Consider the following 25,673-nt stretch of genomic DNA (forward strand, 5'->3'; position numbering starts at 1 on the left):
CCCCCATCTATCTATCGGTCTTTTCTCTGATTTCTTTTCACCCATCCACTCATCCATCCGCTCACCCACTTGTTCCCCCCGATCTACCCACTACTCCCTCCCCCTTGACTGGTTCTGGGGGTACCTGGGGAGAACCACCCAAGACCCGCCGTCAAAAAGTGGCTGTATCACAGAGTTGCAACCTCGCCCGGGCCGAGCAGCAGCGTTGTTGAACTACATCTGAAGATAGTATCGCATCGTTGTCGCGATCGATTCTTCGGCGTCGCGCCCACTTCTTACGACCACCATTATTATTATTATTATTATCGGGGGAACATATTATTTCGCGCTGCTTTTTCTTACTAGCATTAGGTACGTTGTCTGGACTATCTCCCTGTCGGCTATTCTGGACTCCTCCCCCAGGCCAGCCTCACCCCATTTTCCATTTGATTTGATCCATCATTCGGCCTGCGACTTGGCTGCCAATCGACCTGCCTGTCCAGACCTTCCATTGATTACTGTCGAGGCTGCATGCCGTCGGACTTAATTTGCAGTGACATTCCTGTTCCCTCCACTTGTCCAGACCTCCCTCCCTCGATTTCTTTCCCCTCCCTCCCTCTCCCCTATTTTCGCTCCGCAAACTGCTGCCATATTCCGAGCCGTGGTTCCCATTGCCGTCGCTGTACCCTCTTCATATTGTTTGCCCGTTCTCTCTACATCTGTTCTTCTTGCTTTCTGTTCTGAAGTTGTCTTTCTTTTTCTCCTTTTCTTTTGATTCTGTTTTGTTTTTATTGTTTCTCTAGCTTTTGCTTCTTAGACTACCATCACCAGTCGGGCCACTCCCCGCTATACTTTCTTGCGGCTCACCTCCAATAGCTTTCGTTTTTGTTCTCCATTCCGTAGCCATGGCGCCTGGCGGTGGACGCGATTTTAATTGCACTTGGGAGCATTGCAACAAGGTAAGCTGCTTTATGGGTTCCCTTCGTTTACTCTCACGGTTACTTGATCGGTCAGACTATAGATTCTGACGGTGACAGTCCTTCAACCGCAAATCAGACCTGTGCAGGCACTACCGGATACACACCAATGAGCGACCGTATCATTGCACCGTCAAGGATTGCAATAAAAGCTTCATCCAGCGGAGTGCATTGACCGTGCATTCGCGGACACACACGGGAGAGAAGCCTCATGTCTGTGACCACCGAGGCTGCCACAAGGCCTTTTCCGATGTAGGCTCCACCTCGCGTCCCCGTATCTTATCAATGCTGACCACGGCAGTCGTCGAGTCTCGCCCGTCATCGGAGGATCCACACGGGCAAGCGGCCCTATATCTGTCACGAGCCAGCGTGTGAACGAGCGTAAGGATTGGCCCGGTCCGGGTGCGGGTGACCTTCTAACCTATCTAAAGCTTTTGCCGCAAAACCACGTTGACCAAACACCAACACCGCTCCCACCCCCCGGGATCCATGACTCGACTGCCCTCGGAAGATGCGGTTTCGGAACACTCGTATCAAGGGCAAGTCGCCGTTCCCGTTCCGAATGAACAGTACCTTCTTGCCCAGCAGCCCTACTATCCACATACCCCGACACCAACTCATGAGTTTTATCCTCACCAGAGCCTGCACATAACGCAAGTGCCTATGCAAGACCCGCCTCCGATTGTAACCCAACACATCCCGGTCACATCCCCGGTCGACGTACAGCGTGCTCAGCAACACTACCTGCAGCTGGTGCAGCAGCAGCGGTATGATCCCGGCCGGCAGGGATACTTACCGCCGGAGTTTCCGCAGCCCTATCACAACCTTCCGACGGCGGAGGGGGGCCCGATTCTTGTCACTCACCCTCAGAGTGACTACAAGCCACCGGCGCGAATCCTGAACCAGCCCGAGGGAACGGACTGGGGGTTCCTCGGGGTGGGCTAAGGGAGCCGACGACGATGTTTCCGCATGATTCGACAGCGATTGTTTCAGACTAGGAGTTACCATGCGTGTGTATTTTGTGTGATGCCCTATCATGACTGTCATTTACGAGTCCTAATTGGTCAGATGTTTCTCCTGACATTTCTTTTCTTTCTCTACTCTTTCAATCTCTGCGGACTGATTTGGTCAAGTTGATCCCTGTCAAAGGCTGCAAAGAGGCGATGATCGTATTTTGATACCTTGGCAATGATGCAATCTGTGATGTTTATGCGCATAGCCTCCGCTTGGAGCAGCACCGCCGCCCCGTATCGGGATCCTGGATGAATGTACTTATTTCCGAAGCTTTAATAATGCCTACCCCCCTCCCTGTGATGCATAGCACGCGATGTAGGGTCGATCCGCACCCGACCGGGACAACAATCCGTGCTGACCCCGATCCTGTCGACCGAGTCGGCGCTTGGCTCAGATGACTCGGGTCATTGTCGCGAGATGCAGCCTGTCAGGAGCTGTCTCCGGTGACCGACCAACGTCAGCCAAAGGATCGACGGCTGAAACGGTTGGGGAGGGCTCCACTGGGGCTGGCGCGAGGCACCAGTTAGTGTATACCTTTGAAGTTTATCTGAGACCTCCATCTACTGATCGATTCAGACCAGACCCAGACCCAGACCCATCGATCCAACTGGCTCCGTAGATACATCGTAGTAGTATATGAGGCTCCGAGTGAGTCCTGAAATCTATCTGCCTTGTTAACTCAACTGCATTTACCTACATAGTACCTACATATTTTATACCCATATATAGTTAACTACCGCCCGAGCTAACCAAACTATGTATAGTATAGTATAGTATAGTATAATATATCATAAGCGCCACTATCACCAACCAACCTACCTATTACCACCCTGCAAGCCACAACCCAGAATCCAATTCAAGCCTAGCCAATCCAATCCAATCTACTGATCACCAAACCAGAACCAAACACAAGAACAAAAATAGAAATAGAAATAGAAATAGAAATAGAAATAGAAATAGAAATGGAAATAATATCAATCCCGATCGGAACAGAGGAAGGGAAGAAGAGTGAAAAGGCGGGCAAACCCAGCCGGACGTCTCTGACCCGAGGAGAAATACCCTCAATCAATCATGTTGATGGGGAAAAAGTATCCGGGACAATCATCTAGAAGGCTACTACTTAGTTACTACATTAGGTGTAGTGACTAGTTGTATTAGGGGGGGGGGGGGGGGGGGGAAGGGGGACTAGTACTGTGTAGGAGGTATGGTAGTGGATGATGTGAGTGGGTGGGTAGTGTAATTGTGGAGTCGATGGGGATAGGAATGGGAATGGGAATGGAGATGGGGATGGGGCGGGCCGGGTTTGTAAGGGTAGATACTAAATAGATAGGTAGAGACTAGGGAGATTGGTAGATGAATGGATGACCGATGAAGGGGGCTAGGGAGAGAGCTAATGATCCTGGTCGATGGATGCGATGCTATGTTAGTGGTTACTTTGTTAGTGGGTGGTTAGTTCAAGACGGCGCGGCGCGTCAGAGACTTTGAGAGTGTCTATCTATCTGTCTGTCTGAATGAGTAAATTTTTCCTACCTCTAGGGATTGGATTGGATCAAGTGAATTGAAAGTGTGGATAACTAAATATCACGAGTGGAGTAACCACCACCCAGCACCCACCCACAATAGTACTATGTATGTAGCTGGGATGTTATCTAGGAACAAGGCTACGCGGACGAGGCACCCGACCGTCTGACATGGATGGGGATGGATCGACGAGACGGGAAGTGTCAGTGTCAGTTATCTCCCAGCCCTGTCACTCATTTAGTTAGTCCACTGGCGCGCCTGTGTGGTGTCACTTGGCGGAAATGATGAATCTCGTGTTGGGAAGTATGGCCGAGAGTCTAGAAACAGGGCTGTGGGGAAGATGCGGGGTTGCCTTCACTACTCGGGAGGTAGATGTCATATAGTGCATAGGATAGGAATCACTAGAGTTTAGATAGATGAGATACACACTGTGTACGTAGAGTAATCCAACGATAGTAGATTACACTGAACCATCAAGTACTCATTACTCCTATTGATGTGCTTAATAGATTCTGAAAGGATGACATTACGCTCAATGTATACCTACTATGTAACTCCACTAATCACTGCTTACAACGGAATAGAAGTACTCCGATGTCTAGTCCCCTAGAACATAAGTAGGTCGCTAACATCGACAATTCGATCGTCGCTTACTTCAATCCAGTACCCCGTAGCGTAAGATCTACTAGAGGACAGACGAGGCTAGACTATGTTCGCTTCCATCGATACTCTAGACCTGACCTAGGTTCGGGATATCTGCAGACGTGATACAGAATACGATACCTTGGCGATACAAAATCATACCTATATTACTTACGGTATCATTACGTGTGTATATCGTACAAGATACAGAAAGGGAATACATATAGTGTACATACACAGCAGAAACATATATTAATAAAAGAAGAATATCAAACATACTACGTAGAAATATAAGTACGTAGGATGTGTGACATCCCTGCATCTGTCACTAGCAATCAATCAATCAAGCAAGCATCACCCAACGCGGGCAATTGTCGGGTTCTGGGATGGTGGTGGTGGTGGTGGTGGCTTGATTGCTTATGTGTGTCGTGTGAGGTGGTGGCACCATCCTCTCTCTACCGTGGATATATGGACATACTAGGTTATCTACTCCGTAGACCGAATTGAATGGCAAAAAGCAATAGCAAACATGGTTGCTTAGTTGGGTAGATTATGATATGGTGTGTATACTCCGGAGGGTCGCTTAGATATAGTATGGTGTTGATATGGAATATTCATAGTAACATCTTACGAAGTAACCTAAGTACAAAAGATTAAATGGCAGGATTATGCACACACATAAAACAGATGTATACAGCAATACCCATACATATGCACATATGAAATAGCTCCTATCCGTAACATAGCACAATCGATCAGTACATAGTACTCAGTACCCCAGACCAGACTACCCGCTCGACATCGGCAAAAGTACCCCCCATGCACTCGTGAATCCTACCACAGTACTCCGTACGGAGTAGACTCCAAAAGTAAGACACATAATCCCAACTTTGGGTCTTGTTTGCCTTACCCCCCTCTTCTTCCTTTTCTTATCCAATCATCTATCAGATTGACTACACGGATGAATCTATCTACAAGGATATAGATTACTTCCACGTAGCCCATCCCATATCCCATATTCCGTATAGTTATCTAGGTTATAAGGCCAAGCTAGAGTGAAGTGAGGTATTTCACACTTATCATGTAGTAAAATATTCCATCCCATCCTATATTATCATACCAAGGTATAATTATAGATGATGACAAAAGCACTAGTACCATACATCAGATAACTCTAGATCATCTGTCACATGGTGCTTATTGGCTTGTATATTATAAGCGTGGCTGTGCTTGGAGATTTGGAAAGGCATGAATGGATGATGGTGGTGGTGGTGGTGGTGGATTCTACGAGGTGCATACCTATTTTGGTAAAGTACTCCGCGTCCCGAGTACAGCGGTAAGAATGGCAGGTAGGTAGGTAAGCATGTAAATAAGCGAGGTATAGTAAAGAGTGATATAGTTATTCACAGGATTCAGTACGAGTCAGGCGTGCTATGGTAGGATGATATGCTGGTTTTGTGTTTGTGTTTATGTTGGGGTTTCATGGCTGGTCTGTCTGTCAGGGGTAGTGTTGAGTCATTTGTTCTTTGTTTCATATGGTGTTGGTTTAGGGGTACTGGGTAGGAGGAAGGCTGCTTACTTACCTAGTTAGGGATATATCTATGACTCTGAGTAAAGGCTCAGGAGATGGTAACATGGGTGAAACATTTAAATGTATTAGATTTGTCCCTGATCCTTGGCCAATTCAATCCTTTGCATGTGTGTATCTGTCTGTCAGTGTGCTGACAAGTCAAAATATTCCATCACTCTGATGGATGATATATCACAGCAAGCGATGGACATTATTCTCCACTGTACCGAGTAGCAATCGGATATCGGTTAGAATTACGTTCCACAACTCCTACCACGCCATGGATCCCTCCCCTCATGACCACAAGGTCGTATTCAGTACCTGGCTGTGTCACCTGGGCTTCTGATATTCTCCGAGTCTGGGTGATAGATAAGGTTATCTATATACCCATGTTTAGTCGATGTATCGGTGTCTCGTATGTGTGTAGATGTACTGCTGCATGTACACTGTACGTGTCTATGTCTGGTGCTGGTCTTAATGTGTTGATATGGTGTTGATATCGTGGTGTCTGCAGATATCAACTCATGAAATCGATCAGGAGATGTAAGCTGACCATACTCTATCAACACCTCTCACAAGAAACGCCCATCATCACAGTCTTTCCATATAACGGCTTCATCCAGGGTTCTTGGTGCTCACCTGCCATCTGCTCAACAGAAGTAGGTTTCGTATCACATCGGAATGTATCTGAACAACAACAGCATGGCAGATTCTGTGCATAAATAGAGCCATCTGCTCATCTCTGATCGATCATACCATCACCACCACCATCACCATCCAGAGCAATCGAACACCAGCAAAATGCGCTTCACTATCCCCCTCGTCCTCTTATTCGCCTCCCTGGCCATCGCAGCTCCTGCTGCCGAGGCAGACAACGACGCCGATATTGCTGTGGCCGATGAGGAGCCCGCTCCTGTTGATGTGCAGGCCTGTCGTAAGGGATACAGACAGTGCCTTGATGTATGTTCCTCCAGTGACAGGTTGGTTGCGAGGTTGACTAATGATGTAGAATTGCAACCGTCACCATGGCGGTAACAAGTGCTACCGGGTAGGTGGAGTCCTTTTCCTGTTGGCACTCAACTGACGATTTGTAGGCTTGCTATGTTCACTATTGCCAGTGACGTGCCCCGGCAGGTTTAATGGTCGTCAGACCGTTGAGGTGTGATTGAGTGCTCGTTCTGTTGACGTCAACGCAAACTATTGTCTCTCATTAATCAATAGAGCTTGCTTTCGTATCACTTCTATCCTCGTAGTAAGCAACCGTAGTCAGTAAGAGCTCAGCAGTGCAAGAACATCCACAATCACCATTAGACCGCCGGCCATAAGGAATCTCGGACAGAATATCGCAAAGAGCATCAGATGACGGCGGAGGATACACGCCCATGCTGCTGTAGAGACGGCCCAGACGGTGTACACGGTACTGTGCGCTGCTAGTAAGCGGGCTTGGCTTTGGTCCTGCGAATATAGAGGCACGGCGCATGCGGCCACGATTGGCGCGGCGAAAGTGTTGATGATCACCAGCAGTGGCGACAATGGATATTGCGGATCGCGGAACGGGATGTAGGCTGTTTTCCACTGGATGCTCGAAAAGGTGGCGTTGTGACCGGTGCTAAAGAAGTGTAACGTGCCAAGGAGGGCGGCGATGGTGGGTTTGATGGAGCTGTTGCAGACGAGGTGACGGAGGCTGATGAGTTGGCAGTACAGAATCGTCAAGGAGAGCCCACCTGTTGGGTTACCTGCGAGGATGCTCACAAGCAGCACTGCCGTGGTGAAGATGAGTCGTCTTTCCATAAGCCTCTGTCCGGATGTGGATGTAAAGGCAGCTCCCAGCCCGACGAGGACAATGACCAGCACCGTCCGAGCCACAGTCATGCGCACGACTTTGGAGGTGTCTTCGGCAAGGATGCCTCCCAGCCAGCCTTGTTCATGTGCAGTCTCCAGACTCCAAAACGCAGCATTGCACAGCAGCGCAACAGGCATGCAGACCTTAAACCAGAACACGTTCCTGACCTCAAGATCCTCAAGAGCCGTCCTGGTGGTGTATAGAACGGCCATGAGAATGATGACCGGGATCGACAGTCTCCATACTGCATTGTTCTCTAGGCGATAGAACGAAGTGCTGCAAAACGGCAGTTGCTCTTCTCGACAAGCTTGACTGAGCGAGGCGACTCGGTTCAGCAACATAAACAGCAAAGAATGAGCTCCGCGAATGCCCGTTGCATATTGCCTTTGTGATTCACCAAGCGTGCATATCCCAAAGGTTGACAGAAAGACCAGAACCACGCGGTCTTCCCACACGGTGTAGGAATTCGAGGCAAACCCGATGGATAGAAGCAGGGTGAACATCACTGCCTGCCAGTCCCAAACCTTCAGCTGCGAGCACCCTCCAAAACCAATCCGCCAGATGTATGGCACAGCACTGCCCACAGCAGCACCCAGAATCACTCCCTCCATGGTAGCCCTCACAGAGTCAGCCAAAGCAACATGACCAACCCCGGCCACCACCCCCGTCACGATCCCAACCACCACTCCAGATATCCCCAGTCTCCAAGCACGACCAGCATCGACTTGGAAGCACAGCAGCACACCAACCCCTAGCAGCAGAACCATCACTCCCTCGACCATGCTCAGCAGATCAAACTGAGCCCAAACCCGCCTATACCCCTCCAGCATTCTGCTCTGATACCCCCTCATCTTCTCATATAGTTCTCTCAACGCCACCTCATCCTCCCAATCCACCTCCACCTCCTCCCAGACCTCCCCCTCCAAGCCCAACCCCTCCCCTCCACGATTCTCATACTCCCCCGCAAACCTCTGCACTTGCGCCGCAGCCAAAGCACTCACCTCCACCAACCGTCCCCAATCCCTCCCCTCCACCCCCACAAACACCTCCTCAATCGGCCGTCCCAAATTATTAAACGGAATCGGCACTCCCAACAACAGCGCCAACGTCGCCACGACATCCACCTGCGGCGTATCCCTCTCAACCAGCCCAGTGACGGGGACCAGCCCACCACCCGAACCAACAACCCCCCACACCTCCCGCGTGGTATACAACCACAACGCAGCCCGAACCTCATCTCTCGTCTCACCCCCATGATTCCCATTCTCATCCATCCCATGATCCCCCATCACCACCAACACGGTCTCATCATCAACCTCCCGCATGACCTCTCGCACGATACGGTCCATCTGGTACAACTTCCCCTGCATCTCATGATGCGCTGGTCCGAATCGATGCCCGACGTGGTCAACACCGAGGAAATGAGCGATAACAACGTCCCATGTTTCAGCCTTGTCGCGGACGAGAGGAAGAAGGTGTTCGTAGATCCTATCGTCGACGGTATGTAGATCCTCGACTAGAAACGAGTCATAGGGACGGGAGAGACGAGGATCGAAGTGCTCTGGGAAAAGCTTGCCCCATGTATCATCGCCCAGATGTACGAGGTGTTTCCCTGCGTCGCGGAGCTGCGTGATGAGATTGTCTTCTGTGATAGCGGAGCCGGCAAAGTTGGATCCCGCTTCGATGAATGTCGGGAGGGTGCCGGTTGTGAGGGCTTTCAGGCGTTGGAGGGTGGTGGTGGGGGGATCGGCGATGAAGGGGAGGAGGAGGGCATTGTGGGGGTTTTGAGAAGCGGTTTCGTGGAGGACGGTGAGGGCGTTGTGGTATGGTTTGGGGGAGGTAGGTTGTGGGGTGGTGAAGTCGTGGCGGAGGGCGTCGATGAGGAGGATGATGGCTTTGGAGAAGATGGGCTGCGTCCAGCAGGTGGTGTTTGAGGTATCTGAAGTGGGTGTGGTGATTCTCGAGAGATTCACTGGGGGATCAGAGCAATGGCTTTTCGAGTCGAGGATCTGTCGAGAGAGAAGAAACCCTTTCGTGAAGAGGTATAGACCTGCTGTATGGATGAGGCTGGACCGGTAGTCAGCTCCGGCAGGATCATTAGAGTCAGGGGCTCAGGCCTACAGGATCCAGAGAAAGAAGAGCCGGATACTCCATCTGCTGGACGGTGCCATTGTCTGCTCGCAAACATGGAACAACCCGTGATAACTTCACTGATGGCCTCTGGCCACACCCGATCCTGAATATCCTCACTTAACCATGGATATTCTAACCATCCAGCCAGGCTCCAGGCCGCCCCATTCACATCAGGGACACTCCACACGTCACACAGACTTTCATCAGTGCAACAACCACCCCCAGCTGTTATTCCCTCTCAAAGGGGCTTTGTATACATCCGTCCCATACATACCCGTACCCAATACCAACCAAGTACCCGTCCTGTACCCGATACCAGAATAGACGCGTATTTCCGTACCAGACCTTCTAAGCGCGATCGGTACCAGAAGTACCGTCTACCCCGCCAAGCAGACAGGATACAGCCGCTGATCAGCTGTGCTCGTATTCGTCCTGGACGGGCCAATCTTAGCCCGAAGAGGGAATGTTTGGCGAGGCTGGTTCTGGTTGGGCGGTGAAGATGGTACGGGACAGATCGTAATCGACGTCAGTTTTGATGGTTTGGAGGGGAGTTGTTTACTGGGTCGGTAATTCATGTTTCGAGCGCTTGACTTTGGCACTCCTTGGGAAGCTATGATGTCTATGTGTGCCGATTCCACGGATCGGGGTTATGCTTATCGGCTTCATGGTGCCGGGGATATGGCTGGTTAGGGAAGGTGATAAGTGTGGGGGGGGGAGAGGGAAGTGGTGAGCTGCAGATGGTGCTTTATATGTTTCATGCTTGGTTGGTTGTCGTATATATATCATGTTCTGATCACTACATGGAATTGACTGATTGCAGCATACCTTGAGCGGGAGAGAGACTACCAGCTAGTCAACCCCGTGGCTCGATCAAAGCCACCTCGAAGCTGCTCTCCTGGCTTCACCACCTTGCCCTGCAAGACTGTGTACCGGATGATGTTCTCGCAGTCTTGCGGCCTTACCCGTGCAAGCCAGATACCCTGCGCCGCGCCCTCCTCCCTGGTCTCGGCCTCTTCTGCGGTCTTGTGCCAGTCAAAGTCCCGGCGTCGGTAGACGATCACATTCGCCGCATACTTGTGACCTCCGACGTGATTGATAAAGTAGATTCCGACTCCGCCCGGCCGTTCATCATCCAGGTCCCGGTACAGTCCGAGATGACGCAGGTGTCGCTCGAATTCCTTGCGGAGTAAAGGCGCGGACTGACCGCAGCGCGCGTCTCGGGTGCGGTGCGAGCAGAGAAGAATGATGGCGGAGTGAGGGCAAGGGCGGGATTGAAGGGTGGTGAGCGACTGGATGTCTTCGCTCGATGGTGGTTGTTCATCGTTCTCGGTTTCCGTCGACTCGACCACTCCCAGTGGCGTGGTGGTCGTGGGCGAGCGGTTAACAAAATATTTGATCAGATCGGGCGCCAAAGCCGGCGTAACATGATCAACGATGGTAAAACTGGGGAGGACCAGCACGGTCGTTGGCTGCTTTCCGGACTCGTGGTAATGGTACTCGTCGGGAACGGGCATGTTGGAGGCCGACAGTTTTAATTTCTAGGGTCGAGCCTGGTTAGTTCACGCACCCGGATCGCATAGCTGAATGACGGACCCCGTTGCTTGGTACTAGCCCCCCCTTCTCGATCGCCTCCATGACGCTCCCCTCCTCATCGGCCACGTCCCTCACCCAGTCCGTCTTACCGGTCGCAACCAGCACGTGCGTGGACCAGCCGTTGATATTCCCGTACATATTATCCTCCTGATCGACATCGAACTTGGCGGGGTATTTCACCGTACACGAGGCACAGTCGTGGAGGCATTCCTCTCCGTCAACGGAGGGGTCAACCTTAGGGAAAAGCGTGTCCGCCGACGGGGCCTGCTTGAACTCTTCGACGACATCGTCGGGTTTGGGGCTGTCCTTGGGACTCTCCTGGGGGGTCGCCGATGGGGTTGGGGTAAAGAAAGAGCGTCCGCGCTGGATAAAAGCCTGCATGGTGAAGGATGTTGAGAACTGAGAAAAAAACAAAAAGAGGGAGAAGCAGGCAGCGCAATCGTCGGACTTTTGAGGACTGCCAGATCTTATCAATCGCCGCCTTGCCAAGGACGGAAAGCCACGCCGACATGATGCGGCTTCGGTTCCTGCCGGAGCTCCGATTGGCTTACGTCACGGCAGTCCAAGGTGGGGGTTGGCCTCATGGGGACACAGGCACCGGTGGATATCGCAACTAAGGCCAATCGGAGTCGCCCTGTATATAATAGTATATGATAGTGCACTTGCTCATCGGGGACAGAAATTACACCTTCATTAGACATTATTTGGCATTCGTACTACGTTTGAGGTCTCTGGTCGGCGCTGCCGCCAACATTGAACGCGTACGGTAAATCCGACGGACTCCGGGTTTCAACCAAGCGAATCACACTTCCCCCAGAACTACCAGATACGTTCGATTGCACTCGCCTAAGCGATCGCATCGACGGCGTCCGAGGGGGCACCAATGTTCGCTGCGGCTCGGGGCGTCTCGACCACACAGGCGACCAGCGACCCTGCTTGGCGGAACGACCATCCCAGGTCGACGCATTCGAAGGCCGCAGGCTGTTGCTCCGACCCCGGGACATAGCTTCACTTCCCTCATAGGAGTCCACCGTATCTGTCTCCCCCTCCTCGTCCGAGGGCCCAATGAGGGACTCACTGTCGGCACGGGAGCTCCCACCCCGCACCTCATCCAAGACGTGGGGATCCAAAACCTTCATACTTCGCAACAGCTCGGCAAAGACGTGCATCAAGGTCCTAAATTCGGCCTCGTACAGCTCACGCGCCGAGAAGCGAGCTCGCTCATACAGAGCAACAAACTCCATCCCAATCTCCGGCGGATCAATCACGTTCAGCGCAGTGAGGTGCTGCAAATACCCCCGCAATCCCATTGATATCGGACGCCGTAACACCTCCACCACCCGCGTGTCTGGGATGGACTCTTCGGTGTCAGGAAAAGGCGTGTGGAGCGCACGGCGAGTGGCCGTAAAGATCGGGTCGGGAGGAGCTAGGGAGACAGCTTTGGCCTCAATGAGATGGGGCAGTTCCTGGACCACGGTGCGATACGGGAGGTCGGGCAAGTCAGGACACGCGGGTGACGACCATCCAGGGTGCTCGACCTGACCCCAGGGCGGGCTGTCATGGTCCACCAACAGCGATTCGTAGTCTGCAAAAGCATGTCCTTCGGTTGCGATGTCCCGCGGCCGAGCCTGGTAGGCAATAATGGCACTATGCGCAAGCCCCTCTTTGACCAGTCGCCGCACACTCTTTCCGACGTCTTGTTTCTCGACAGGGATCCATGCCTTGGGAATGCCGGAGAGGACGGTCCGATTGGTGTAAATGCGTGTCGCGTAGATCAAAGCCGCGAGGATGAAGGTGACGACGTAGCCGCCGGTGATGATGAAGACGTTTGTGAGGCGGTGCGTGACGTAGCACTGGTAGATCGCATCGGCAGGGGTCAGGACGATGCAGAGGAATAGAATGACGGAGAAGAAGGTGAAGACGGTCAGGTGGAGGACGCGATGAACGTTGAAGGCCATAACCGCCGACACATCATATTGCGCAGCAACAGTTCTGGCTGCTCCCACCCGCAAGCAAATGCTGGTCGAGACTCCGCGCGAAAAAGGGATGCGATCTCCTCCTGTCGATCGGCATTTCGAGCACATCCGAGTCACGTGATACTGTCTGGGCTCCGACGGGCACCCACTGTCTATACGGAGGATCCGAGTCATGTCCAGATGATTATCCATTAAGGTACGTAGGAGGAATCTATCGCCCTACGCCTATGCTATGCTTCTATTGCTCTACGCATGTGGACGCCACAGAACCGACTCGTTTAGTCGTCCTGGATGGCCACCTCATCCTCCCACTTGGGCTCGAACTGCGCCCGAGCCCGGCGGATGACCCGCTCGATACCGTCCAGACCCATCTTCAGCACATCCATCTTCGGTCCGTAGCTCAGACGAACGAAGTGGTGGCAAGGGCTGTCAAACAGGTCTCGTCTGTGAGCAGGGTTCAGGTCAAAGAAGATACCAGGGACCACAATGACCTTCTCGGTCAGCAGGGCATTGAAAAAGTTCAGTCCGTCGGAAAGGTTGGCCTCCTTGGGAAGAGGAGGGTCCAGAGCCGTCAGGTCGAGCCAGATGTAGAAAGTGGCCTGGGGCACGTCCTGGATGCGGAAGCCAATCTCCCGCAGACGTCCGACAACGTAGTCTCTCTTCTCACGGAAGTGCACCTGCAGGGCCTTCATCTCCGCACGCACAAGAGAGGGCTCCAACATGGGAACAGCGGCTTCCTGGAAGGGCGCGTTAGCACCACCGTCCAGGTAGGAACCCGCAGAGCCGAGAGCATCGACGAACTCCTTGGGGCCAACAACCCAGGCAATACGCCAGCCCGGCAGACGGAAACGCTTGGTGAGACCGTCAATCAAAAGCACATCTGTTAGAGTCAGTATGGCAGGACACAACCTGCGGAGATTCTCATTCGTTTAGGGAGGGTAAAATGGCGAACCATCTTTGTTGACGTCTTCCACGTTCGTGGCACCGCTAATGGTCGTTCCGTCGCAGTCAGTGGTGTAGTTGTAACCGCCGTAGAACTCGTCCAGGATCAGGGTGGCGCGATCTCTGCAGATGTCCTGAATCTGTGCAAGCTCGGGGTTGGAAACGAAGTGTCCGGTCGGGTTACGAGGGTTGGAGGTCAGCAGCACCGACGTTCCACGAGCGATCTCCTCGGCGATCTTATCGGGGTGGATGTGGTAGTGGTCGTCTTGGGCGAGGGGAATGGGGATAGGAGCGATCTGTAGGAATTGCACAAGTAAGCCAGCTGCACACGAATTGAAACCGTGATCGCTCCAGATGCCGTTCCACTCACATTCTTGAACAGCGACAGCATCTCCGAGTAGGCCGAGTAGTCGGGAATAGGGAAGGACAAGTAGGAGTTGCCCAGAATAGCGGCGATACGGATCAACCCAGCACGGCCACCGGGGACAATGCAGACGTTCTCCCAGGTGTACTGGCTCTCCTTGCCCTGACGGTAGTGCTCATTGTACAGACGGGCGACGGCAGCACGCAGAGGCTTGATACCAGCGGTCGGACCGTACTCACGCGCAGCGGAGGTGATGGGGATGCTGGTAGGGCGGGGGAAACTGCCCTCGATCTCATCGTCGGCTTCAGGTGCTCCCTGGCCCAGGTTGGCCCAGGAGTGGGGATCCTCTGCGTAACCGTGTTCGGTGGCACGCTCGGTACACCAGACGACACCCGTGGAGGCTCGGGAGGCATCCAGGCCGGCATGGGGACGGTGACCTTCGTGGGCGCTTCGGAACTGACGGTGAGTTTCGGACTTGAGTTCTGCATGGCATGGGATGTCAGTTGCGTTGCCTTGTCATTTGCGGGAGATTTCTGCCCCTCATGCACGGCTACCCGGCCAGGGACCCGAGCCTTGCTGCAGTCCTGGAAAGCATTGCCAGGCCTGGGAGATCCCAGAGGAAGCAAACGGAGATAATAGAGGAAAACCAAGACGATCGACGACGCACCGTTCTCTGACAGCTCCTTTCCGACCGAGAAGCGGCGGTTGGAGGGGCGCAGGATGCTCAGGCGGCGGCCGGAGAAAGACATTCTGGGCTGCTTGCTTGGCAGAGGGCGTTTTCTGGGGAAGGACTAGGCAGGAGGCACGTATGCAACCAACGATCGGAGTTGCTAGGATAACTATAGACTAGGATGAATAAGAATCAAGAGATACGCTCCGAACCAGAGAGACCAGCGGGGAGGAAGAAGAGGGGAAATAATACTCACTAAATACCAACCCGGACGAACGACGAAAAAGACACGGCGGCCTGAGAGGTCAAGTTGGATTTGATTTTTTTTACGGCTTCACCTCCAACTTGAATCTGGTTCTCCAACTGTGGCTACTGGTTAAGCCATCCGGGACTGGTCCTGATCCACCGCCCTATCATCGATCGCCTCAACCCCTCCAGAATCCAGATGGTGACAGACCGACAGACTACTCAGCTTCCTCCACATCATCCTTCTCCTTTTCTCCTGTCATCTGCGACAAATAATGACCTACTAGTTTCAGCCTTTCCGCCCGCAGGCACCAGTCAGGTTGACAAAATTAGAACCAAATCATATTGAATAATCCCGCAAATGCCGCCCGGTTAGGAGTCGGGCGCTCCTGGATCGCGAATCATCTAAAATGCCTCACTGCCACCGCATACGAAGCCAGAGTCGATAGTCCAACTCGTACCCAACCGCCGTCCAGACCGCATCCTTTCCCGTGGCTCAGTCCCGATCGACGGCTCAGTGGACACCTTCGGCTGGGATCCGACACCGGGTCCAATGATCAAATCATCCGCCCCGATGGTGGCCTTCCTGGGCTGTTAGTATCTATCACTCTCTCCACCAGCAAAGAACAAGCGGTCGTGGTTGGCGCCCCCTTATCGATCCCAGCAACGGTATGCAATCGGAAGGACGGCATCGCAGACTGCGACGAGTCTCTCGGAGGGAAGGACAGACAGACCCCTTTCATACCCCTGTTGGAGTGCCCGTGGAGGGCCCGAGTTCCACTCTTTGCTACGATGGATCCGTGGAATGGCGCCGTCAGGTACCTATCCATCTACGTACTGCCCGTCTCAGTCTCAGGCAAACACCGGGCTGTTAAGCAATCAATTCCCCATTCTTCTCTGGCATTATTCACGCTCTAGATGGGTTTGTACCCTGCATCTTGATCTAATGTCATAAAACTATCATTGATAGGGCCAGCACGGGGTCCGGCAGAAAAAAAGAATAAATGAAACTTCCAGCAAAGCAAGCGCAACAGCCGAGGTACAGCGACAAGAACCATCCCAAAGTGAAAATGCAGAAACACTATACAACTCGTCTCGAGTGGCAAAAAACCAATGGCGGTATACATACATCATGCAGTCATGGTAGATCAGATCAAATAGGGTCATCAACATTTCCCAGTGGAAGCCTCTTCCCCAAACCAAACAGGTCGAGGCATATCCACGGAACCGGCTCCTTGCAAGGGACAACCAAGAAAAAGCGACCTGGCCGATGATTTTGCCCTCCCTTTACCCATGCGAATAGAATCAATAGCCTCTCCGACCGTTTCAAGCCAATCCAGTTGGATGTGAGTCGTAGAGTGGAACCAGGAGACAACGCCGGTGACTTAGTGGAGTCAGATGCCTCTTCTCTTCCAACTCACAGAAAAAAAAATAGGACGTGGAGAGTAAACAAATGCTCATGGTTGGAGAGCGAAGAAATGGGGAATGATAATAAAGATGAAGGGGCAAAAGGGAAGAATAAGCAGAAGGTAACTGTATACCGGAACATATGCCATTGCTCCAGCTCTATCATATCTAAGTCTCCACCGCCTGGCAGTAGAGTTGAATCTCTCCTACTTGACCCCTAGCCAGCATGTCACGCTGTTGCTCGCGCCACTCCATGAACGCCAGTTGGACGGCCTCGTCACTGTCAATCGTAACGAAGTCCCCATCTTCGTCGCGGTAGCGTAATCTGACCGACTTGCTGGCAATCGAGCGGTTGGTGAATCGGGCTAGCTTGGCATCCACGCGATCAATGAGGGAACGAAACATGATGTTGCTGGCGATAACCAGGGTGACGTAGTTATCGTCGAAATTCACTTTGACCTTGAGCTGGGTAGGCATGAGGGGCTCTTCGTCGGGCTCGTGGCTCAGGGGAGACGTTGGTTGATCAGTAGCCGATGTGCTAGGGCGGTAATCGGAATATTGAGGCTCATGGAAATGGGTAGGCGGGGCATGCCGAGGGTCCGAATGTTGCTGGGAGTTGGAAAGGTGGTTCGCGTTGCGGATAGGAAGGTTGCCATTGGTGGGAGAGTTGTTCTGGCTTCGGTTGACCGGCGCCATCATGCTGGAGATATGAGCAGGAATGGGAGGAACAGGCACGTTGTCAACGGTCTGCATCGTGTGGGCACCCATGTAACGACGCATTTCCGGGTTGTGGTTATGAATGTCGGGACTACTGGCAGAACGCATCCTCTGGGCCATGCCATTCGCCGCCTGGGCTCCTGACATCGGAGGGAGAGAGGGTCGCTGAGCACTTCGTCCATTAGGCGCCCCGCTGAAGTAAGGGTTCGAGTTTGGCCCATCTCTCGATGTCGCACGGGACAGTGCTGGGGCTGTATAACGGGCGTTTTCTTCATTCCAATTGGCCGTGGGCGTCATCTGACGACCATATGAATACCCGGTAGATTGGGAGCTGGACCTCGTAGATGGCGTTTCGGCAACAGGGGAGAAGTAGGAGGGAGCATTTCTCTCGGCCGGCGACATACTGCCGCCGGAGAGATGCGTGTGCAGTGACAGATTCGGATCGGGTACAGGCAAGCGAGGACGTCCAGAGCTACCGCTTCCTCCTGTTGCCGAACGCGTTCTCAGGCTGGTGCTTGAAGCATTGCGACTCATTGGGAATTCCGAAAAGAAGGCTGCTTCTTGTGTCGCCGCCTGTTCTTCGGCGTCGTACTCCTGTTGATACGGATTCGGCATGTTTGCCATGGATCGCATGTACGTGAATTCGGTCTCGGATGTGCCGGTGTTGCGAGCACTGCGCTGCTCTGCCTGGATCGCCCGCTGTGCTTCAATGTCCCTGCTCCATTTACGCATACTATCCTCGTTCTGATAGCGGATAATGAAATTGTCCACAACTCCCGGGTCTCCCTTCCAAAAGATCTGAATCCGGTAGGAACCTGTCATAGAACGGTTCTGTTAGAACCAGCCTCCCCGTAATTGATGATGATGGACTCTCGTACCTGGCTTGGGAAGACAGAGGACATCGGTCACATTTGCCATGTAGATGCGGCCTTTAAGTTGGAGCCGCGCTTTACCTTTCGCCGTGGTAGCGGGTTTATCTTTGCCTAGGTTCAGTTTGGACTTCTGTTTGTTGGGATTAATATCTTTGCAGCAAAGAAGAATCCGTTCGAATAGGTATATATGATACTGTGTGCGTGCAAACAAGGGGGGCAGCAAGTCAGCAAGCAGTCCTTGAGGGGTTGTTTTCGGCAATATTTTTAGGGGAAAGGGCACAAACCTCTCTTTCGGAGTCCTTGCCGTTGTCACCCTTGATTACCGAAAAGGTGCCAAACCGGAGAAGGTCGCCGAACGCTTCTATCTTCAGAGCTTTCCAATCGTCAACCCGTTCGTCAAGGTCCTTGACTGCGGTCTGCAGGTGCTCTTTATCAATGGCATCGTTTGCGGAGTCGAGAACAGACTGGATGGCGTCGATGGCCCGTTGAATATCAGCCCGGAGGTCTGGGTCTTCGGTTTGCTTGAGAAGCTCCTGCATGACAGTTAGAAGACGGCGAACAGGAATCAGTAATCACGTGGATGGCGCTCACCCCCAGCATCAGTGGATACTTTGTCAAGCGCTGGAAAGGCTTGACAAAGAAACCATTCAACGTCGCAGGTTGCGCCACCATCTGTAGCAAGTCCTTAGAGCGCGGGGCGACGTGGATCTTATCCCAATCTCTTAGGCAGATCTCATCGCAGCGCATCTGATTGGCGATGAAAGGTTCGTATTGCCGAAAGGCTTCCTCATGTTGTATGAACAACTCGCCCCAGTTTTGCCGCTCTTCAGGCAGCGCATAGTGTTGTTCGATACGGATCAAGAACCGCTGGGCAGAATCGAGCAAATTGTTGAGATTCAAGAAGATCTGATGGCTAGCATCACCGTTCACAGCGCTCGTCTCTTCTAGCTCCTTTTTGAGGGCTTGTAGATTCTGCAGATGATGGACGTAGTCGCGCTCCGTTTCCAGCAACTCCTTGAGGATATGCTCCCGCTTCGTAAGCTTGACGGTACCTTTCGCGGGGGCCCCTGCTCCGGTATCCGACGGTCGCTTCAGCTGTCCCTGCATCTCCAGGATGTCTAGAACACGATTCACCATCTTGATCACTTTGGTGAAACCGGTGGTATTCTCGCCATAAAGATCCGTGATGAGGAAGCAGTCCTGTTGAGGAAAACCCAGCTCTTTCAGAGACGCATGGAGGAATTTGAAGGTGGCGGCCTTTGGGCGCTTGGCCTCTGCGACTTTCGTGGTATCGACCTCAAGGTATTCTTCCGGGCCGGAGGCATTGTAGATGGTCAACAAGGGATACCCCGTCCGGAGACAATTCCACAGCGACGCCACAGGGTCGGTGATCCCCTGAACCACATCCGCTTCTTCCATCTCTCGCATATGGGGTTCGAAGTTCGGTACTTCGGCCAGGCGCTTCTTGAGGTTCACACAGCTCTGATAGATCGATTCGCCGCCGCGGCGGTTGATGATGTTGTCCTCGGCGATAGGACCGCCATTCATGATGACGGTCTCAGCCATCTCGACGGGAGGCCGACTCGGACCGTACGGAGTGGACACCGGCAACAATCTGGGAGGGAGCGACGGGCTTCAAATCTGCACAGCAGACGGACGGAGGAAGACAGTGGAAGGAAGTGACAGGCGTGCTTGCACGAGGATCAAGTCGAGCATGGGTCACTGGATGCGAGCCGGTGGACCGATGCGGGATGGATGGGACAAGCGAGCAGCTAAGGAACCTTAGAGTGGAGATGGTGGTACGTTAACTATTAAGTCTCCCTAAAGCTGAGTCAAACCGCGACTTGTTGTTCCGTGTCTCGACCCTCGCCGGAGAATCGTCGAAAGCCGATAAGTGAATAAATACCCTGGTCGACAAAGAGCCCGCGCGACAACTGGGAGGGGAAGGAGGGTGGTGGTTTTTTTTGGGTGGACTTTTCTTTTTTTAATCCAGATGGTCTGCGCTTTTAATAGAAATTAGTATGACCTTGACCAGGGCAAATCTCCGGCCCTTGCTGGCGACAGGGCCCTTCCTGCTCAACTGATGGCAAACCGAGGACCAAGAAAATGGAATGAATCGAGAAAAATAAAAAAGCTGGGTGTGGGGGTTTTGCCGCTGCAGCCAGGCAAGCGCAAGCACGTAGTAAGCAGGAACCAGAGGGAGAGAGTCAGCCAGGTTCCAAAGAGGCGGAATTTGCCCCTCAACCACACGACAGCTGAGGGTGGGATCAGATGGGAACGGGATGAGGAATCTCTGAAGCGGTACCGCCGGAACCGCCGAAGGAGTGGGCGACTCAACTGAACCGGGTAGATTATGATATGAGGGAAGGTGGAAAATAAACCCGGCAGAGGGGGCAAAAAAGAGAGTGAGGGAGAGAGGGAGGAGGGGGGGAAAGGAGGGGAGGGGAAAGAAAGAAAGGAGGGAGAATGTGAGGAACCCAAAGGATAGACGCTACTCAACCAGATGACAACAGAGATGGAGTAAAAGAGGAGACAGGAGACGATGGTGAGAGGGACAGCGAGAGAGTCCAGGCCAGTCAGTGGTCCTGTTGCCCGACTGGGTGGTAGCGCGCGTCAGAAGGATTGACAACTACTTACTTTACACCAGGGCGGGATAAAAGGGGTGTGGATGAGTGGGTGGGTGGGTGGAGAGAGGGGAAAATTGAAAGACAGACAGATAGAACAGAGGGAGAGAAAGAGAGAGGGAAAGAGGAGAAAGGGGAGGGGGATGAGGGGGAGAAAGAGAAAGAAGAGGAGGCCAAATACCAGAGCGAAGGATGGAAGTTTAGTATGAAGGAAAGAGGAAAGAGGAAAGAGGACGGAAGTATGTGAAATGAGGGGAATGGATAATTGTAATGAATATCTGGGAGAGACGGGCAACGGAAAGGAATGAAGAACGATAACAACAACAAATAATCATCAGAGAAGTCGCATCTGGAATCTTCAGGACTGACGGAGATACCTACCAGATGATGATTGTCTGCTGCAGCACAAATTGATTCATTCAAATCTCATTCCCAATGATTCCCATCCAGGCGGGTTTGAAAAAAGCTGGGGTTGGCCCCGGTAGGGATTAGAGAAGAAAGAAGCAGATTGGATGCGGCATCGGCTGCATGAAGACTCCTCTCACACCAACTGTTTGAAATTTGGACTAGTCCCGTCAGTGACTTTTGATACTCCTGCAAGAGTCCGTCCAAATGTTGATTCCTTTCCTACGGTTCTTATGGTCTAGGTGCACACGCATGCGCCTTGTATATCTATAATTAGGGCGCATAACCTGCATACTAGTACCTACGAAGTCCTGTCCCAGACACAAGGCACATACCAGGTACCACCATCGCCGTGAGTGTTCATCCTTACCAGGCGCGATAAGTGAGTGACCCCATCGGACCCCTGGGGACTGGCGCCTTCATTGGCCGGGGAAGTGACAGGAGTGGATGTCCGCCAGTTTCAGGGCTGGATGACGATGATGGAATGATCCGAGCCACCGAGAAGCTGGTAGTGCTATGCTTATTGAGGATCACAGTGCCGGAGCATTCCTAGTATGATGATAATCCCAGGTTGCAGGACACATCAACTAGTGGAAAGGGTTCTGTGTAGGCAGGCTGGGAAGGCAGTCACTGAGTAATTGTACCTTACAGCTCGGCCAGGCGCGTAACTTACATACCGCCTCCCCTTGCCTGGGAGTGACAACCGGCCGCAGGAGGAAGTGTAACCATCTCCAATCCTGTCAGCCATCACTGGGGGGAATTGGCGTGGCTTCCTCATGATTGACAGCCCAATAGTCAGTGGATACGCTGTTCCGATGAGAAAAGCGAGGTCATCCTCCATCCAGAGGGCATGGTTCTGGGGGGGGTTCCTCGTCGGTAAATACCTGTTTAGGCCATGACTCTGACGTGACGAGTCACTGCCGTCAGGTCCTCTCCGAACTTCCAACTCACTTCCACAGCTCCCCCCATCCATACCTGATTGACTATCCATCATCACCGCCATGGCCTGCTAACTAACTATTCATCATTTCTTCTTCGTCGGTCTTACTTCTGTCCGGCCCTAATCTTCCCCCCGGTTCATGTGTCGGTGCCAATAGCTCTCTTTGAAGGAAAGGGTGGTCCAGCCCGCCTCTTGCTTCATAGTGTTGTGTTGTAGGAGCCCGAAGCACCACGAGACTCCACCCCGATAGAAGCAGCAGGGCCCATCCTACCTTTCTCGCCCTTTCATCCCAGCGGAAGGGACAAAGGAGGCTAGAAAAATAGAGGGAGGCAAATTTTCCTTAGTCCTCATGGCGAGGGACACCGCGCAAACTCCGACCATCCCTCGTCTCCGGCTGCTCCAGGGCGCCGCCAGTTATTCCTCCGACTTCACCGCCCCCTCGCTGTCTGCGCCCTTCAAGCTGGACGAGGGTTACTCCGATGAAACCAAAAGTCAGCCCGACAAGGAGCTCCTGAACCCGTCCCCGGATGATGTGATGCCGCTCCCCGACTGGGTTCATACTTATGGCGAGGCCGAGAGAGCCGGTGTGTTCGATCCCCCCTTCCCCTGATCCCCGTCCTGCGCAAGGTTTCTCTTTCGTTCGGCTCCCTGGTGCGATCGCCCGATATGCTGACAGGTTCTGGTGTTTCATGTAGAGCTAGCCTACAATCTTCTACGGACCTTGCGTGCTTCTACGGTCGCCTCAGTGGTCGAACGGCTGGCGCCTCTGCTGCATATGGACCCGGTGTTGAAACTCCCGCCCGAAATCACTTCCGAGATCTTTTCCTACCTTGACCCTCAGACGCTGCTGACCGCGTCCCTGGCATCTCGCGCCTGGCGCAGTCGCATCTTCGACTCCCGCCTCTGGAGAGATTTGTACATTGGTGAAGGCTGGCGGGTCGACATCGATGCCGTTCGCACGTACGAACAAGAGCATTCGGGATTGTCATCCCCCCAACTTCGCAAGTCGCGGCTGAGATATACAGACCCGGATCTCGGTGAACCGAAACAGAAGAAGCGTGTACCTCCCAGTTGGCTAGACTCTCGGGCGACAGGGTCTTTGGATAACAATGAGGCCGTGCGGGGAAATGGACTGCAGGCCGCTGTAGAGGCAGATACCGAAGGGAATCATCCCATGAGCGATGTGTCAAACGATCGAGGGACGCTTCTCTCCGCCGGGCAACAGTCACCGACGTCTAGCACCCGACGTGAGTCCCAGTCAGGATCTGGCCATTCCAAGTCAAACATGCAACCACCCTCAACGACCTCGCGTCGCCCAATGTCGTCGCTGCTGATCCGGATGCCCAACGGCGCCGCTAAGATTAATTGGCCACATCTGTATCAGCAACGAAGACGGCTGGAAGACAACTGGGCCAAGGGCCGTTTCACAAACTTTCAACTCCCACACCCATGTCATATGGAAGAAGCCCACCAGGAATGTGTGTATGCAATCCAGTTCACCGGCAAATGGTTGGTTAGTGGCAGTAGGGATAAAACGGTTCGAGTTTGGGATCTGGATACTAAACGACTCTGGCACCCACCTCTTCAAGGTCACTCCAAATCGGTTCTCTGTCTTCAATTTGATCCCCGCCCGTCTGAGGACATTATTGTGTCAGGAAGCAGCGATAAGAATGTCATAATATGGCGGTTTTCCACCGGAGAGAAACTCCACGAGATTGCCCCGGCTCACGACGACTCCGTCCTGAATCTTCGATTCGACGAGCGGTACATAGTAACCTGTTCTAAGGACAAACTCATCAAGGTCTGGAACCGGCAGCAGCTCTCGCCAGCCGATAAGGACTACCCCAGTGTTTTCCAGGGCTCAGGCGTCTCGTATCCATCGTACATCGTTGACACGAGCGAGATCCCCTCTCCTATACTCGAAGCCGAAATCGCCAAGAATCACATCCGAACCTTAGCGCCTTACTCCTTATTGATGATCCTCGACGGCCATACGGCGGCAGTCAACGCCATTCAGCTTAACGAAGATGAAATCGTCTCCGCCTCGGGCGATCGCTTGATCAAGGTCTGGAACCTTCGCAACGGCTCCTGCAGAAAGACCGTGATAGGCCACGAAAAGGGCATCGCCTGCGTTCAGTTCGACAGCAAACGTATAATCAGTGGTAGCAACGACGACACCGTTCGTATTTTTGACCACGCCTCCGGCGCCGAGGTGGCCTGCCTACACGGACATGCCAACCTCGTCCGAACAGTCCAAGCTGGTTTCGGAGATCCCCCCGGAGCCGAGGAGACCTTACGACTGGAAGCCCTGGCTGTCGATAACGACTTCCGGGATGCTCAGCGCTCCGGTACGAATGTGGATCTCGGCCCTAGTGCCCTCCGTCGTGCAGGGTATCAACAGAACACCAACGGATCCCGGAATCCACGAGACATCAAAGCCCTGGGAGCCAAGATCCCTCCGGGCGGAGGCGGTAGCCAATGGGGAAGGATCGTCTCCGGCTCGTATGATGAGACCATTATCATCTGGAAGAAGGACAACGAAGGCCGCTGGGTCGTGGGACAGAAACTCCGACAGGCAGAAGCCGCTGCCAACGCCTCATACAGCAACCTGGATGCCGCTGCACAAAATACAATTGCACGATCCAAGGCCTTTGCCCAGCAAGCGCAGCAGATCCAAGCTGCCGCTGCCGCAGCGCAACAGGGTCAGACACAGGGCCCTGCCGGTCATGGCCAGGGACAACAACAGCCACTACCACCCCGTTGGCCTACAACGAATCCCAACCCAACCGAACAACAGCAAGGAGGGGCCTGGCCTCAAGGGCCCGTGAACCCAAGCAGCCTCATCACAAACCATCATATCCAAAACCCAATCAACGCCCACCAAGGCGCAAATAGACCCCATCCTCCCATCATGAACCCCGTTCTAGCGGCCGCAGCAGCAACCCATCACCACCATCCCCGGCTGAATCGGATGGCCGCTGTCCCGGGCCAACCGCCTACCTCCAGGATCTTCAAGCTCCAATTTGACGCGCAGAAGATCATTTGCGCGAGTCAGGATCCGAGGATCGTCGGATGGGATTTCGCCGCTGATGACGAGGACCTTAGAGAAGCATGTCAATTCTTCACCGGGTTGTAATCGATGATCATCGGCACGTGTGGGGGTGAGGTAGAATCTTCATCTACTGGTTCATGGAAGTATCCGTATTCTTTTCCCTTGTTCTATTTTCGACCTTCTTGC

At 53.1% G+C, this 25,673-nt stretch overlaps 7 protein-coding genes across 7 annotated transcripts; 3 read left to right on the top strand and 4 right to left on the bottom strand.

The window, feature by feature from the left end:
* Positions 1-884: 884 nt before the first annotated feature.
* Positions 885-1,901, top strand: BO80DRAFT_363566 (putative C2H2 finger domain protein; the record flags this gene model as incomplete). Its single annotated transcript, XM_025716108.1, has 4 exons — positions 885-938; positions 1,017-1,208; positions 1,258-1,337; positions 1,388-1,901. The coding sequence occupies 4 exons, from the start codon at positions 885-887 to the stop codon at positions 1,899-1,901; spliced, it is 840 nt and encodes a 279-aa protein (XP_025571928.1).
* A 4,435-nt stretch (positions 1,902-6,336) lies between these two features.
* BO80DRAFT_467645 (uncharacterized protein) lies at positions 6,337-6,824 on the top strand (the record flags this gene model as incomplete). Its single annotated transcript, XM_025722875.1, has 3 exons — positions 6,337-6,663; positions 6,713-6,751; positions 6,798-6,824. Exons 1-3 carry the CDS (start codon positions 6,505-6,507, stop codon positions 6,822-6,824), a joined length of 225 nt encoding a protein of 74 aa, XP_025571929.1. The 5' UTR covers positions 6,337-6,504.
* Positions 6,825-6,969: 145 nt separating this feature from the next.
* On the bottom strand, positions 6,970-9,717 carry BO80DRAFT_504626 (GPI ethanolamine phosphate transferase 3; the record flags this gene model as incomplete). The annotated part of the gene is made up of 2 exons (XM_025724434.1): positions 6,970-9,613; positions 9,668-9,717. 2 exons carry the CDS (start codon positions 9,715-9,717, stop codon positions 6,970-6,972), a joined length of 2,694 nt encoding a protein of 897 aa, XP_025571930.1.
* Positions 9,718-10,521: 804 nt separating this feature from the next.
* BO80DRAFT_363710 (sucrase/ferredoxin-like domain-containing protein) lies at positions 10,522-13,356 on the bottom strand (the record flags this gene model as incomplete). Its single annotated transcript, XM_025716117.1, has 3 exons — positions 10,522-11,217; positions 11,273-11,647; positions 12,067-13,356. The coding sequence occupies 3 exons, from the start codon at positions 13,354-13,356 to the stop codon at positions 10,522-10,524; spliced, it is 2,361 nt and encodes a 786-aa protein (XP_025571931.1).
* A 170-nt stretch (positions 13,357-13,526) lies between these two features.
* On the bottom strand, positions 13,527-15,303 carry BO80DRAFT_363720 (PLP-dependent transferase; the record flags this gene model as incomplete). The annotated part of the gene is made up of 4 exons (XM_025716118.1): positions 13,527-14,128; positions 14,201-14,486; positions 14,561-15,066; positions 15,183-15,303. 4 exons carry the CDS (start codon positions 15,301-15,303, stop codon positions 13,527-13,529), a joined length of 1,515 nt encoding a protein of 504 aa, XP_025571932.1.
* A 1,369-nt stretch (positions 15,304-16,672) lies between these two features.
* Positions 16,673-20,290, bottom strand: BO80DRAFT_187166 (Rho family guanine nucleotide exchange factor CDC24). Its single transcript, XM_025714082.1, has 4 exons — positions 19,058-20,290; positions 18,751-18,999; positions 18,473-18,659; positions 16,673-18,409 (listed from the first exon to the last, which is right to left on the bottom strand). Exons 1-4 carry the CDS (start codon positions 20,030-20,032, stop codon positions 17,046-17,048), a joined length of 2,775 nt encoding a protein of 924 aa, XP_025571933.1. The 5' UTR covers positions 20,033-20,290; the 3' UTR covers positions 16,673-17,045.
* A 2,351-nt stretch (positions 20,291-22,641) lies between these two features.
* BO80DRAFT_187473 (F-box and WD domain protein) lies at positions 22,642-25,660 on the top strand. Its single transcript, XM_025714083.1, has 2 exons — positions 22,642-23,019; positions 23,131-25,660. The coding sequence occupies exons 1-2, from the start codon at positions 22,785-22,787 to the stop codon at positions 25,569-25,571; spliced, it is 2,676 nt and encodes an 891-aa protein (XP_025571934.1). The 5' UTR covers positions 22,642-22,784; the 3' UTR covers positions 25,572-25,660.
* Positions 25,661-25,673: the final 13 nt, after the last annotated feature.

This window comes from Aspergillus ibericus (assembly GCF_003184845.1).
Source record: "Aspergillus ibericus CBS 121593 unplaced genomic scaffold BO80scaffold_43, whole genome shotgun sequence".
Taxonomy (NCBI): domain Eukaryota; kingdom Fungi; phylum Ascomycota; class Eurotiomycetes; order Eurotiales; family Aspergillaceae; genus Aspergillus; species Aspergillus ibericus.